We start from the raw sequence: 13,123 nt of genomic DNA, 5'->3' as shown, positions 1-13,123 counted from the left end.
TGAGGTGAGATAAATACGAATGAGGCTGACCTTCTATTTGCTTACTAATTTCAAACCAAAGAGCGACAGGGAATATTTTGATGAAATTTACTAATATTTTTTACATCAAACTTTTAGGTTGAAAAAAAAAATCAATAAAAATTATTAAGATTTTGATGGGAACTGTTCAAAATATATGTAGGACGTTTACTCGCATAATAATTTTACTATATATTCTAGGTTTTCATTCAGGTACTGCCGGTAAAAAATACACACATTTCGTATCTGATACATTTTTTTACCTAACCAACACTATAGCTATACTGGTGTATAAATTTTGGTATGATTCCTTGCTTCTTCATAGTCACATTCGCCCTTTCAAAAATTGGCTTCTTAGTCACCGGTATAGTGTATCGAATGGGGATGAAAATTTATTATTACCTCTCTTATGCCTTTTCACGTTCCCTATTTCAACTCCTCCCTCTTCCTTCCACCTCTTCACGTCTCTCCCACACCCCATGCAGGGTAATTCACATCTCTATAGCTTCCCTTTCGATACACTCCTAACCTAATCGACCACAGAATTACACAACACAAGACACTTGAGTTCGCGCTGGCTTTTTTTTATATTGAAGAATGATGTTTTGTCGTTTTTTTTATGTCATTTTATGAAATTTTACACACCTAAATATCTAATGTTATAAAAATGGCGCAACCTGCCATACATCCAATGTGTCTATATAGCTAGTAATGGACATGTTCCCTAACAAACTTCGCGAAGAGGCAAAATCTTATGTCTCTACCGCCGCACAGATTTGACACCTCCTTATTTTTTTAGTCTGTTATATTAGATGTTATTTGGTTATACTAAACTTAAATAAACCAGCCACTTTACACCAAATTAAAGCGAATCAGATCATCCAACATCGCGCGCGCATTGACAAAGAGTTATCCAAAATTTGAATGCCAAATTCGAGGATTAACGTTATTTTTTGAAATATTTTTTTTTTTTGTATACCGGTAATAAAATAAAATAAATTTAAAATTATTTTTAATGATTTTTCGAAATTGTTAAATTTTAAAGCCTTACGCAGAATCTTGAGTTTTAGTAATTTAATAATAATAATAATAATAATAATTGGATAATTTGTATAGCGCCGTTTTTGTGAAAAATCACCTCAAGGGCGCTGTACAATTTATTTCCTAGGATCTACATTTGTTATTTAGACCAACTGTGCCAGCACGAGGTTCGTCATCCGTTCAGGCATGTGTCTGCCGCCAATATAGCGCTGACATGTGTCTGCTGCCAATAAAGAGCGCTGACACAACATCCTCACATAGACAACAAACCTTGGCAGCACCGCTGTGACGCTCGACGAAGACAGAAGATGGAGACTCTGCTGCAAGAGTCCTAGGTAGCGAAGGAACTGTACCAGCTGCTGCAGGGAGAGAGACTACCCCGTCCACCAACTGTGCCAGCACGAGGCTCGTCATCCGTTCAGGCATGTGTCCGCCGCTAATATAGCGCTGACATGTGTCTGCTGCCAATAAAGAGCGCCGACACAATATCCTCACATAGATAACAGACCTTGGCAGCACCGCTGTGCAAAATCACCTCATCCTAGTTTACCTTAGTCTCTCCAGTCACCTAGCAGCCTTTCATGCCACCTAGTGCATCCTCTCGACCCTTTCAGACTCCTTCCTGGCTCCAATACATTCTTTCTATTGTCGTGATCCGACGATTTCACACCTCTGTCTCAGACCCTTAGGGCTCGCTTATCGCAGGCTATCATAAGCAAAATCTTGAACCAAAGTCAAAGTGAAGTTTATAAGTGTCATCTGTAACAAAATACATAAACAAAAACAGAAAATAAAAACAAAGACAAAAACTTTAAGTAGCATTTGGTAGTTCAAAGATTACAAAGATTTAAAAAAAAAATTTAAGTCATATGTTGCTTTATCTGACTGAAATTTTCTACCACAAGAATCCCCTAGCATCCTTCCTCAAAATGGGTTTAGCTTTTTGCGCATCTTGTATTTTGGTTTGATTACTTGCAGCCATTGATTAAATAAGACTGGCCAATACTTGCAGCGCATATTCCTAGTACCTAGGTACCTATTGAAGAATCGCGTGTTCTGAATCACTCCACCGAAATCGCTTAATCTGGACATGCTCCGATCTACGGACTTTGCAAATGATTTTACTGCCTTGCATTTTACAGTTTTTTTACTACCTGGTTGTCAAGCAGTATTCATCTCGTAATGACTTGCTAATGTAACTTTATGAGAAGCTGTAAAGCTCAATCACAATAATGTTAATACTCCCATTGCTCCGAAGGCCATGTTCCTCTATAAATATAAACCATCCCGATGGGCGATGTAGAACGCATCTCAACGACTTCATCCGAATATCGTAAAATAGTTACTTGCTCTTCTATGTCTACTTCCAGTAATTTAAAGCCATAATAATATAGATCTAATTGGTTAAAAGGTTGGCACCTTCATCTAGAATTTAAAAAAAACAAACTCAAAAATATTATCATCAAATCCTTTAGTCATTTTGGTCATCATGTGTGAGCTAGTGATAAGGTTTCAACTTTTTAATATGATTTGGGAATACTGAGATAAAGAGCTTCTAGAAAATCATTCCTCATCATTCCTGAAAAAATATTTTCTGTAACCAAGTTTAGGAAATTAGAAAAATCTTCAGAAAGTCTTTAAAATAGCATTTTTCAACTTAATTATTAAATTTAAAAGTTGTTTCAACAAAATATTTAACGCATTCGGTTGTTTTTGAACTTTGAAAAAGGAATCATTTAAAAAAAATGTTTTTTCTGTTACAACAACCCTTTAAAACTTTTAGATAAAGGGCGATCAAAATATATATTTTTTTAATAAATAAGTATTATTCGTAGACAAAAACGTTTGACCCACCTAATTAACACCCTCTACAAACACACAGAAGCCTATTTATTTTCGTACGACAGCAGGAATAATCAATCGTTTCCACGTCACGAACTCGGGAAAAAAATATCCTTTCTACCGCCGCGAGGGTGAGCCTTTAAAACAATCGATAATGAAGTCCCGACATAACGGCGAGTTGTTTTTAGAGTGGAGTTGCATTTGCATTTGGCAAGGTGCGTCGCTGGTTCGGTTACCACGCGTCACAATATCACACAGAACTAATACAAAACAAACATCACACAACATTACAGAACACATAGGAATACAGCACACATCATACAAGAATATAATACACACTATACAGAGCTATTATTTTATACCAACAACACAGCATTATCTACCAAATAGAGAACACTCATAATAGCTCAAGGCTTTCTTGTCACTCGCGGCCAAACTGCCAACAGCTGCTCTGTCCTGTCTGCCTTCATTTGCAGGAGCTGCTACCGTTGGGGCATTTCTAACTTTGGGACAGGAATCCATTTCAATTCATTATGCCTTTTATTGACTCCGTATTAGGAGTGTTGAATTTTTATCGTGGTTTTCAAAAAAAAATTTACAATCCGATTAAAATTCTGCAAATTCAAATTTTTCTAAATATTTATGAAGTTTTTTTGATCATCAGCTATAAATACAACCACTATTGGACGACGGTCTCTAAAAGAATATTTAGTTCTACACTGACACTTATAATTTAAAATTTAATTTCTATTAATTCCATTCTCGAATATTTGCGGCACGTTCCAGAGTGGAAGGTACTCTCAATATCGCCATGGAGTAAGACCACCATTCATAATTGAAACGTTGCTTGTATTGGCTTTAGTTGTGTTTGATGACCAGATCTGAATAGCCAGGTATTCCTCCACCTTTCTCTTTCCCATCTCCTTCTTCTCCCCACTACCTTCAGCCTCACGATATACACCAATTGAGGAGGCCATAGTCCCACTGGCTCCAGACGGTTGTGTTGGATTAGCAGTTGGATTGGCAGTCTGGTGCGGTATTCACATAAAAAATCGATTTCTTGCACCTTTAAAACATAAGTCATAAGGGGATTGGAAGTAATCATTGCGAGCAGCCAATGATGCAGTGCTGATACCAACGCTGATGTATAACAGTGAGGCATGGCACTGGCAAAGGAAGGATGGAAGTAGACGGAATGAGATATCTGAGGCAAATGTGTGGTAAAACCATGTACGTTGAATAAGTAAGATTAAGAAAGACGTACCTAAATGGTTTGGCAGGGCATTTAGTGCATGTAGAGAATAACCAATGAAATGAGTATATGGGGAATATATTATGACAGTAGAAGAAGTCGGTGACATTGCATGATCAAGTTAATCAAATTTTTGAGTAGGGCCATGTCAAGAGTCAGAATAACAGAAGGGTATGATACGATGTATGAATATGAGTGAAGCTAAGAGTGTGTGGTAAGGACGAGTCGTTTGGCAGTTCATCATCTATAAATATATCATTTATAAATGTATAAATTCATTTAGCATGATTTGATCATATAATAAACAAACTAATGTTGATAACTATTTTAGTGGATATTTAATTTGTACGTAATACAAACCTTGAAAATCTTCAGTAAACGCACAAGAAATCTAATAAGCATAGACAAAAAAAATGTGTTACAAATGAGTAAGTACGTCTTTTTCAAGATAATGTCAAAATTGTGACTGCCTGACCATTTCCTAATAATATTAGTCGTTCAGAATATATGTGAGCATGTGTTCACGCATGTGGCCTTGTCCGAACAAATATAATAAACGAGATGCTTAAAAATTATTATTTGTAAGAACACGTGTTCCGACTTCCTCATAAAATATTCTTTAGTTATAGTTTGTTATAAAAATGTTCAAATCATTTGTTATTGGCCTCCAGTCCCGTTTTTAACAGGAAAACGAATAATTTGATCAGATTTTTAATAAATTAACATTAACATATCAGTTAGTTTCATTTCAGTAAGTTTTCTCCATATACATTTTAATGAAAAATACCCTAGTTTACTACCCTATTATCTTATCACCTTCACGGGTCCTTCCCTCCTCACGTCACAAAATCATTTCAAGTCATAACTCTTACCACCATATCACAATGTTATTTTAATGGTTGTTTAATCGTGTAATGATCGCGTATCTAAACGCTGCTAATTGCCGCGCCCCCACGAGCTGACTTCCAGGTGTCTGCTACAATTAGCCATTTTCACTGAACACGAATTATAATGTTGATTGTGGTATTAAACGATACACGCGCTATCAAAAAATGTTAATACGTTTGGCTGAAGCTCCCTTAATGTGCTCCGATTAGCATCTCGGTGTGCATTGAGCCCCCCGTGGCAAACACTTCACACTCCATCAATTATTATCAAGTGTTTAAGGTAAAGAAACATACTGTGTGAAAAAGTTTTTTTTAAAGCTTAAATACTGGGTCCGGCAATGGCGGCAATAGAATTATGAATAAAAAAGATTTTTTTGGCTTAAATTGAAAACAGAAGCAACAATCGAAGTTTTTATTTTTTGCGTTGTTGGAAAACTGCAATTATCAAGATTAGTTATTAGTGATTGATTACTTAAGTCAAATACACATTATTTGTTTGTTTAACTAGCCATTTTCCTAGGTACTTACTGTCAAATTTCTTTTGAGAATATCTCTTCAAGGTACTTTACGAAGTAATGAAATATCATCAAATAACAAAACCTAATAATTTGAAAACTTAATTTAACATTTTAAAAGGTTTTGCCAGTACAGTAGCATCCTCAGGGCAGTATAATTTTTTACTGTGTAATAAAAAACTATTTTTTTTTAATACACCACAGTTTTCTTTAAAGATGCTGTGTAAATGGTCTATTTGAGAAGAAGAAGGGGTGAAGATTGGTCTTTAAGACACCCATTTTGCAGAAGGGAGGAAACAGAGAGGCCGGCAAATCGTTCCGCAGCTGAGCTTTTTTAATGTATTTTACTGCCCTGAAGAAGCTACGGTGGTAGCATGGTCTTCTGGTCGGTAATAGGTATAAAAAATAAAAATAATACGTTTTCAAGGTTATCGCTTTATTTTAAAATTTAATTTCACATCACAAATTATATGATTTACAAATAAAACATTAAAAACTTTTATATTAATTCGCCCGAAAATCGTTGAAATTTTACTTTTACGAATACAAATGCACAAAAGCTCAAAGTGTACAGAATGGTGCCAAACACTTTTGTAATAATACCTACAATGGATGTCAAATACACAAACGACAGATGTAGCTGAGTTGGAATCGCGTCTGGGTCCCACCCAGTTGTTGTCGTTAGTTCTATTCCTCGGCTGGCTAAGTTCTTCATCACGATACAAGCAAAATATTCCGCTTTCTTTGGTAGTAATAGGAGATTATCGGTCAGGTTATTAGAAGCGTTATTATTTTAAAAAAAGAATCTTAATCAAAGACTTCTGGTTATTACCAGCATCATGACAGCAACCATGATTTAATACATAGTTATGTCAATTGCCAGACCCTGTATTTATAAATAAATAGAGTAAACTGTTTTAATTTGTTTACATGTGTTTTTTTTTCGAAACCCGGTGAACCCTCCTTGAAGTTCCTCCCGTAATACTCGTCCCGTATCTTCCGCGATCGTTTGATCAAAGCTCACGGTGTGAAGGCGGAACGCGGGATAATTTACCGCCTTATAAGTGCCCTTAACTACAGTGAAATTGAAACAACGTGTAATTTCTTTCCTTAATCGCGGTGGCTAATTGTATATTTTGATGAGCAATAAGCAATTCCAAACTCGAACGCCGGAGATTAAAAATGAGTTATCATTTTTTTCAATTTCGTCGTCGGAATCAATAATTCAATAATGGTAGGTTCGTAGGTTGCATCGTATGGTAATCTTGTTTGGGTACAGGATTATCGTATATAAATTTTATTTATTTTTAAGACTTGTTTTTGAAAAGTGTTTATATTATTTTACGACTTCTTTATTGCCTATTGTAATGTTTTTGACAGCACTGTTTTAACCAATTTATTTACTTATTTAATTGCGTTGTTTATATTTACAACATATTGTGATTAAGGCGAAGCTTAATGCCAAATCATTAATTTGATTAATCTTTATAACAAATTGGTGTACATTTTGAATACCAAAAAATATGCCTTAAATAAATTGAAGGTTTTCCTATCGCTTCGTTTGAAAATATTACAAATAAAAGAATAAATTACTCTATAGAAAATATAAATGCAAACTACCAAAAAAAAAATTTTTTTTTTATAGAAATGTATGAACGCATAAAGGAAACACATTTTTAAAAATACAGTGTTATAGCTAAGATTATCTGTGACAGTTTCACTTGATTTACTTTTTGCTTTCTTATAAAATTACGTACAAAATAAATAAAAAAAAACAGTTTTTTGCTTGAAATCGAACGTTACTAAACTCCGTTTGTTAGGCAATTTTAATGCCTATTACCTACGATATAAGGTATATATATTAAGAATATATACATTTTTGGCTTGTAGCTTCCTCTTAATAATAATTGCTAAACTCTGCATTGTATTTTATTTGTTGCGAAGCCGATCGAGAGTCCTGCACGGATCCGGTGGATCTGTGATACAAACCCCTAATTCGTGTTGTCTTTTGATGATGACATAGGGAAGGAGGTTAGAAAGTATCTGATCACTTTCGATAGCTAAATTCTGCATGGTGGTCAATACATAAAGTTTCTTCCACTCTCAAACCATTTATTATAAAAATATTATGCGTATTAATAAAACCATGAACGTGTCAATGAGTTGCCATCGCCGGATTTTTAATTCTTTATTTCAAAGCTTAAGAGCTTCCCGCTTTGTCGTCATGATTGGCAATAGTTAACCAATTAAACTAGAGCAATTTGGAGAAAGAAACTTTTGAAATTCCAAATACATTTGATCGTTTTGGAATTAGGAGTTCAAAGTTTACAGCAATAATCAATATGGTTTTAGAAATTTAACCTTTAAGCATGTATAAGGTTTCTGATGTTACTTTCGTTACAATTAGTGAACACTGGGAAGTATCAGAACGTCCCCAATTTTAAATTCCGTATGATGAATCAACCTAAAAATTTAAAGAAAACATCAAGGTTATTTGATGTTTTCTTTCATTGATGATGCATTCTTATGCAGTGGTGAGTAGCAAAAAATCTGCTGGCAGCGTTGTAGAAAAAGTGGTTTGTATTTTAATTTAAAGCCCGTCCAACTGTCACCATAATCAGTAATGACTAGACCAGGGTAACAGAAGACATGAAATGATTGCAAAAAGCTAGAATCAGTGTAATCAGCCAGCTGCTGAACTACAAGGCATAAGGTAATAAGAACCTCGAGTCATTGAATTTACTCTTATTGCGTCTACTTGAAAATTCCCCGTAATCTGGTCGCTGGTGTCTACTGGCTTCTGACTTTGCTTGGCTGATAGAACTATGTAACTATGGTCCCGCGTATGTCATTATGTGAATTATTTCCCAGTCGCGGGCCTTCAATTAAGCTATTTAGAATATGGGGCTACATTCTGAATGCGTTCTTGATTCATTATTCTTTTAATGCAGCGAGTTGCGACGAAGCGCAAGCTCCTTACGAGACTTTAATGACTGAGCAGAGTAAGCAGGCAGCAAGGGACGGTGGTGACCGTGTATCGATGTCAATGTTATTGAGATAAGTGTGCTGTTTTGTAGAGGTATTCGTAAAAAAACACATTGGAATGCAATTGTGAAAGCAATAGCCTTACATTGAATAACTAACACCAACGATTTCTTAACAATGTTTCAAAATGTATTAATACCTTTTCACGTCAATGTTATGTTTCAATTATCTTTCACTACTAAGGAAGCTTTAGATACAAATCTGACCTTTTATTAAAAATAATAACCACTTTATCATGAATAAAGGTGCTACATTAAATTCCAGTCACTTCTATTTTTAAAGAACTACTTAATAATGATTGCATATGTGTACCATACTGGTGATAAGTTAATGTGTGCTTGCACATATTTACTACCGATATCATCAAACATACCAATTTAGATTTTTGGTCTGTCTGTGAGTGATTTTGAGAGGATAAGAAATGCAAAACTCATCAGATTACCCACAAGGAAAAAATAAGCAATTTTTTATACCGAGCCTATCCAACTTTACTGTACTACGAAATTATCAATTATCGAACCACTGAATTTGAAAAAAATCAATAAGTAATCAGTAATCATTATACAGAATGTTGAAATGCAAAGGTACCTGATTTTCCAGAGTAGAAGATACTCTCAGTATCGCCCTAGTGAACGAACAACATTCAGAATTAAAACGTTACTTGAAATGGCTTTAGCCGTATTTGAAGTTTGTTTTAGCCCGATCTTAATAGCCAGAAACTTTCCTCTTACCCGTATTTCCCCCCTTACTACCTTTAGCTTCACAACACACTCACTGGCATTGATATTAAAATGGAAAAATTAAATTGTAACTGCTGTAACAAGAATTCAGACAAGCATTAAAGTACCTACCTGTAGTATAATATTTTTTAACAGATTTGTTATTCTACAATTGAACTGTGTATTTCTTTTGTTTAAATAAGTTTCTGAGGGTTAAGATTAATCTTGACAAGTAGTCAGATTTCACGATATTTTTAAGATTAGAGCTTTTTCCATTTTCAAGGTAGCGTTATTTGCTAATTTTGTAACGTAATATCCCGTGATTATTCACGGTTCTGCGTTAGATAATTAAAATAAAATTGATTTAAAACCCAAATTATAATATGTACAAATTAAATGTAGGTGTTCATAGTCACTTTTCCTAAATGATGATTTTATATCATGCAGCGTTAAAAAAAAAATCCGTCTATGAAAGTAAATAAACCATGAACCCACAAGAAATTTTAAACTTTTAATCATTGGTATATTGGAACTAAAACACGCTATATCTAGTCAGGTCCTATATTGTTGATATTATCAACATAAACTAAGCAGGTATACCTATATGTAAGGATGTCATCGCTTGTCAGAAGTACAGGCTACCTACTTGTAGGATAAAGCGCGACTAACGTATTTCTGATGCATATTTGAATACAAGTTACCCGCGCTATAATTTCAAAAACTAAGCACGGGAACTAAAATCACGTTGACTAAAGATTTACCGTGAAATGAAACATAAGGTAATCAGAACGAATATAGAGCTACTATCTTGCAAAATTAACCTTTTCAGTACCGCACATTTGTTTCCAAAAAATTAACATTGACAATTATTTAAAAAATTCCTTTGCCTGCAATTTAGATTTTTTTTTAAATTTGTGTTTTATTATTCTTAAGCCTCAAAGCGTTTTTTTTTTTATTTTATCAAATCAAATTTTTTTAATATTTAAAAAATATATGTATTTAAGTGAAATGTGTAAATTATATAAATTTACTTTAAAAAATATTAAAATAATAATGGATGCCAGTCCAACAAAACAGTAAAATGGATTTTGTCCATATACTTGTCGGTAGAGTAAGGATTGAAACCTAGCAAAAAATGGCATTAGGAATAACCTTTACCAGCGATACGCAAAATACGGAGCTATTTAAAGGTGATTAAATGTACATAAAAAATCTTAATATTGAATACAATTTCCATGAGAATGATGGTAAATACATACCTTTATATTAATAGAAAGTACCTAGTAATTAGTTGTAAGGATCATCAAAAAAAAATAGAAGAAAAAAAATTTGTTCACTGTTTAAAAAAAGTTAAGGATAATCGCGAAAACCGTTTATGTAATTCCTTCCATAATTTACATGTTATTTCCCCTTAGGTACCTAGTAGGTAGGTACTACCTACCTATCTCACCTTCATTTGACCCTAACAGACCAGTTCGATGTCTAATCGTTATAATCACTGTCGCCAAATTACGAAACGACTTTCGACCACCAACCCATAAGCGTCAGACAGACCAGAGATATTAAATACTTGTCCAAGTATATTTACGTCATGTTTCAGATACTCTCAGTATCGCCCTGGTGTAATAAAACCATTCAGAATTGAAAGGTCGCTTGAAATGTATTTAGTCGTGCTTGGTCACCAGATCTAAGTGGCCAAGTACTTCCCCACCTTCCTCTTCTCCATTTCCTTCACCTTGAGTCTCACGACATGGGGATGCTATCGTTTCACGAGCTACAGACAGTTGGAACTCTGGTGCGGTATTCACATTGAAAAAGTGGTTATTTTTCACCCATTAACTTTATTTATTTTAATATTTATCAGTAGGTACTATATATTAACGTTATTTTGTTTAATTTCAGTCTCAGTATCTTCGTCGGGTGGCGGAGCGCCGGGGCTGTACTCGGGCGGGGGCCACCTGGGGGGCCTGCCCCCCCTGGCCGCTAACCTCATCTCGCACCACCGCCTGCTGGAGCTATCCAGGCTAGGGCTCCGCCACTACGACCTGGCGCAGCACATGCTCACCCAACAGGGGGCTGTCACCAAGCTATTGGGTAAGGTCTTTGAGTTCTTGATTAGACGGTTTAGGCACATAATACTTCAATTGATCTATTATAGCCTCTTCATATCATCGAATTTAATAGAATAAGTGGTTGTAAAAGAGCTCTCGGTGGCAGAGGTATTTATAATTGGCTTGTGTGCTTGGCTTGCTAGTAAAAAAAAATTATAGTTTTAAAAAAAATAAATCATTGTTCCCGTATTTTATTGATGGTGGTCGCTGTGTATTGAATTAAATTATGCCAAAATTCAAAAGATTACAAAAACCGTTGATAGTTTCACCCATTGACGATATTTTAAAAATTTATTTATATAGCAAATTTATTTTGAACAGAAATAAAAGTTACACAACGGTTTTATTTACGAAGTTTTTTATTCAAGTAGATACGAGTAAGTAGGTACCTACCGATTATATATTTTATATGAAATTTTGAATGGTATTCCATTTTCAATAAAAACCTGTGTCAAAATTAAATCCAAAGCACCCACCCACAGCCTTCCGAATTAAATTATGTGCCTCACGTGGTTCGAATCCAATAAAAGCTTGAATTTTTCTACAGGCCGCTTTTTGGGCTCCTCCCCCAGTAAGTATCGAGTGTTCTTGGGACATTTGAATTTATAATTCCCCATAGCAAACGAGGCGACGACTCTTAAGATACTTATCGACCATTCGGCTACTTGAAAATAATATTAATTACCACCTTGGCTACGTCTGTTCGGCGTTCCCATGCAACGAATCCATATTCCGCCGCGAGACAAGTCTCACGAGGCCGATCACTGGTGATTTATGCCCCGAATTTCATTATTTCGGACAGATATTATTATTCAGAGTCCCAGATGTTTTATTAGATAGGAAAATGGAATTATGGCACTATAATTATTATTGCCGTACATTTTTCTCCGATCATAATTACAGCGTGATTTTTCCCAATTTATAATAAGGCCCAATGAGTTCTGTGCTACCAGGATACCAGTGGTGCTGTAGATGGTCGCTGGCTGCTTGTTCGGAACGCTACGGGCTATGCTTTAATTCGATTACATATGATCAGATTAATTTGAATAAACACTGTCTAAGTCGTATCGTTTGCCTTCTGGTTATAGATGTTATTTCTTTCCCGTGAGAGACTTTTTTTTAATATTTTAATACTTGAACACTATCGATTTATTTACATTATCTTCATTTAGATCGAATCATTTTATAGACTTGAATTTTTGCAAATGAATTCGTAATGGAAGCATTTTAGAAATGGGAACATGGCTTCCATACATAACACGCTAAGTTTTCTATTATTTAAATTGAAGATCTTTAAAGGTTTCCTAAAACATGCTGGTTAGAATTGGTTACCAATTATTTATGTATTAAAAAATCCGAAGAACAGAAAAAAATTATGGGGGTTAAGAAACTAAAAAGTCACTAAGCCGTATACATTTACATGCACAGAGTTTTTATCAAGGTAGATAGTTGGAAAAATAGCGAAATAATTGATACTAAAAAACTTACCACTGATAAGTTTTCTTTAGAATGGCAAAGCTGCTAGCTTTATCCGATATCCGTTGGATTTGGGCCACATCAATAATCCAAACCGCTTAATGTATGTATATTACAAGACAATTAATCTAAAAAAAATCGCACGAAAGAAAGCCAACATAATAATATGATATTTATTTCAATAGGAAAACTGTGCTAATTAATAGAGGTACCAAAA

General features: G+C 34.6%; 1 protein-coding gene across 1 annotated transcript in view; it reads left to right on the top strand.

Annotated features, from left to right (window-relative positions):
- Window positions 1-13,123, top strand: part of LOC149423828 (paired box protein Pax-6-like) — a 74,664-nt gene that overhangs the window by 15,283 nt on the left and 46,258 nt on the right. Inside the window, exon 2 of the mRNA XM_089632141.1 lies at window positions 11,222-11,413. Coding sequence (XP_089488267.1) covers window positions 11,222-11,413 — 192 coding nt within the window. The remainder of the gene's footprint in view (window positions 1-11,221; window positions 11,414-13,123) is intronic.

The sequence above is a fragment of the Hesperophylax consimilis genome, chromosome 5 (assembly GCF_061612785.1).
Source record: "Hesperophylax consimilis isolate HC1 chromosome 5, BYU_Hcon_1.0, whole genome shotgun sequence".
In the NCBI taxonomy this organism is placed as follows: Eukaryota; Metazoa; Arthropoda; class Insecta; order Trichoptera; family Limnephilidae; genus Hesperophylax; species Hesperophylax consimilis.
The sequence above is the reverse complement of the archived record's forward strand: the minus strand, read 5'-3'. Positions and strand labels throughout refer to the sequence as shown.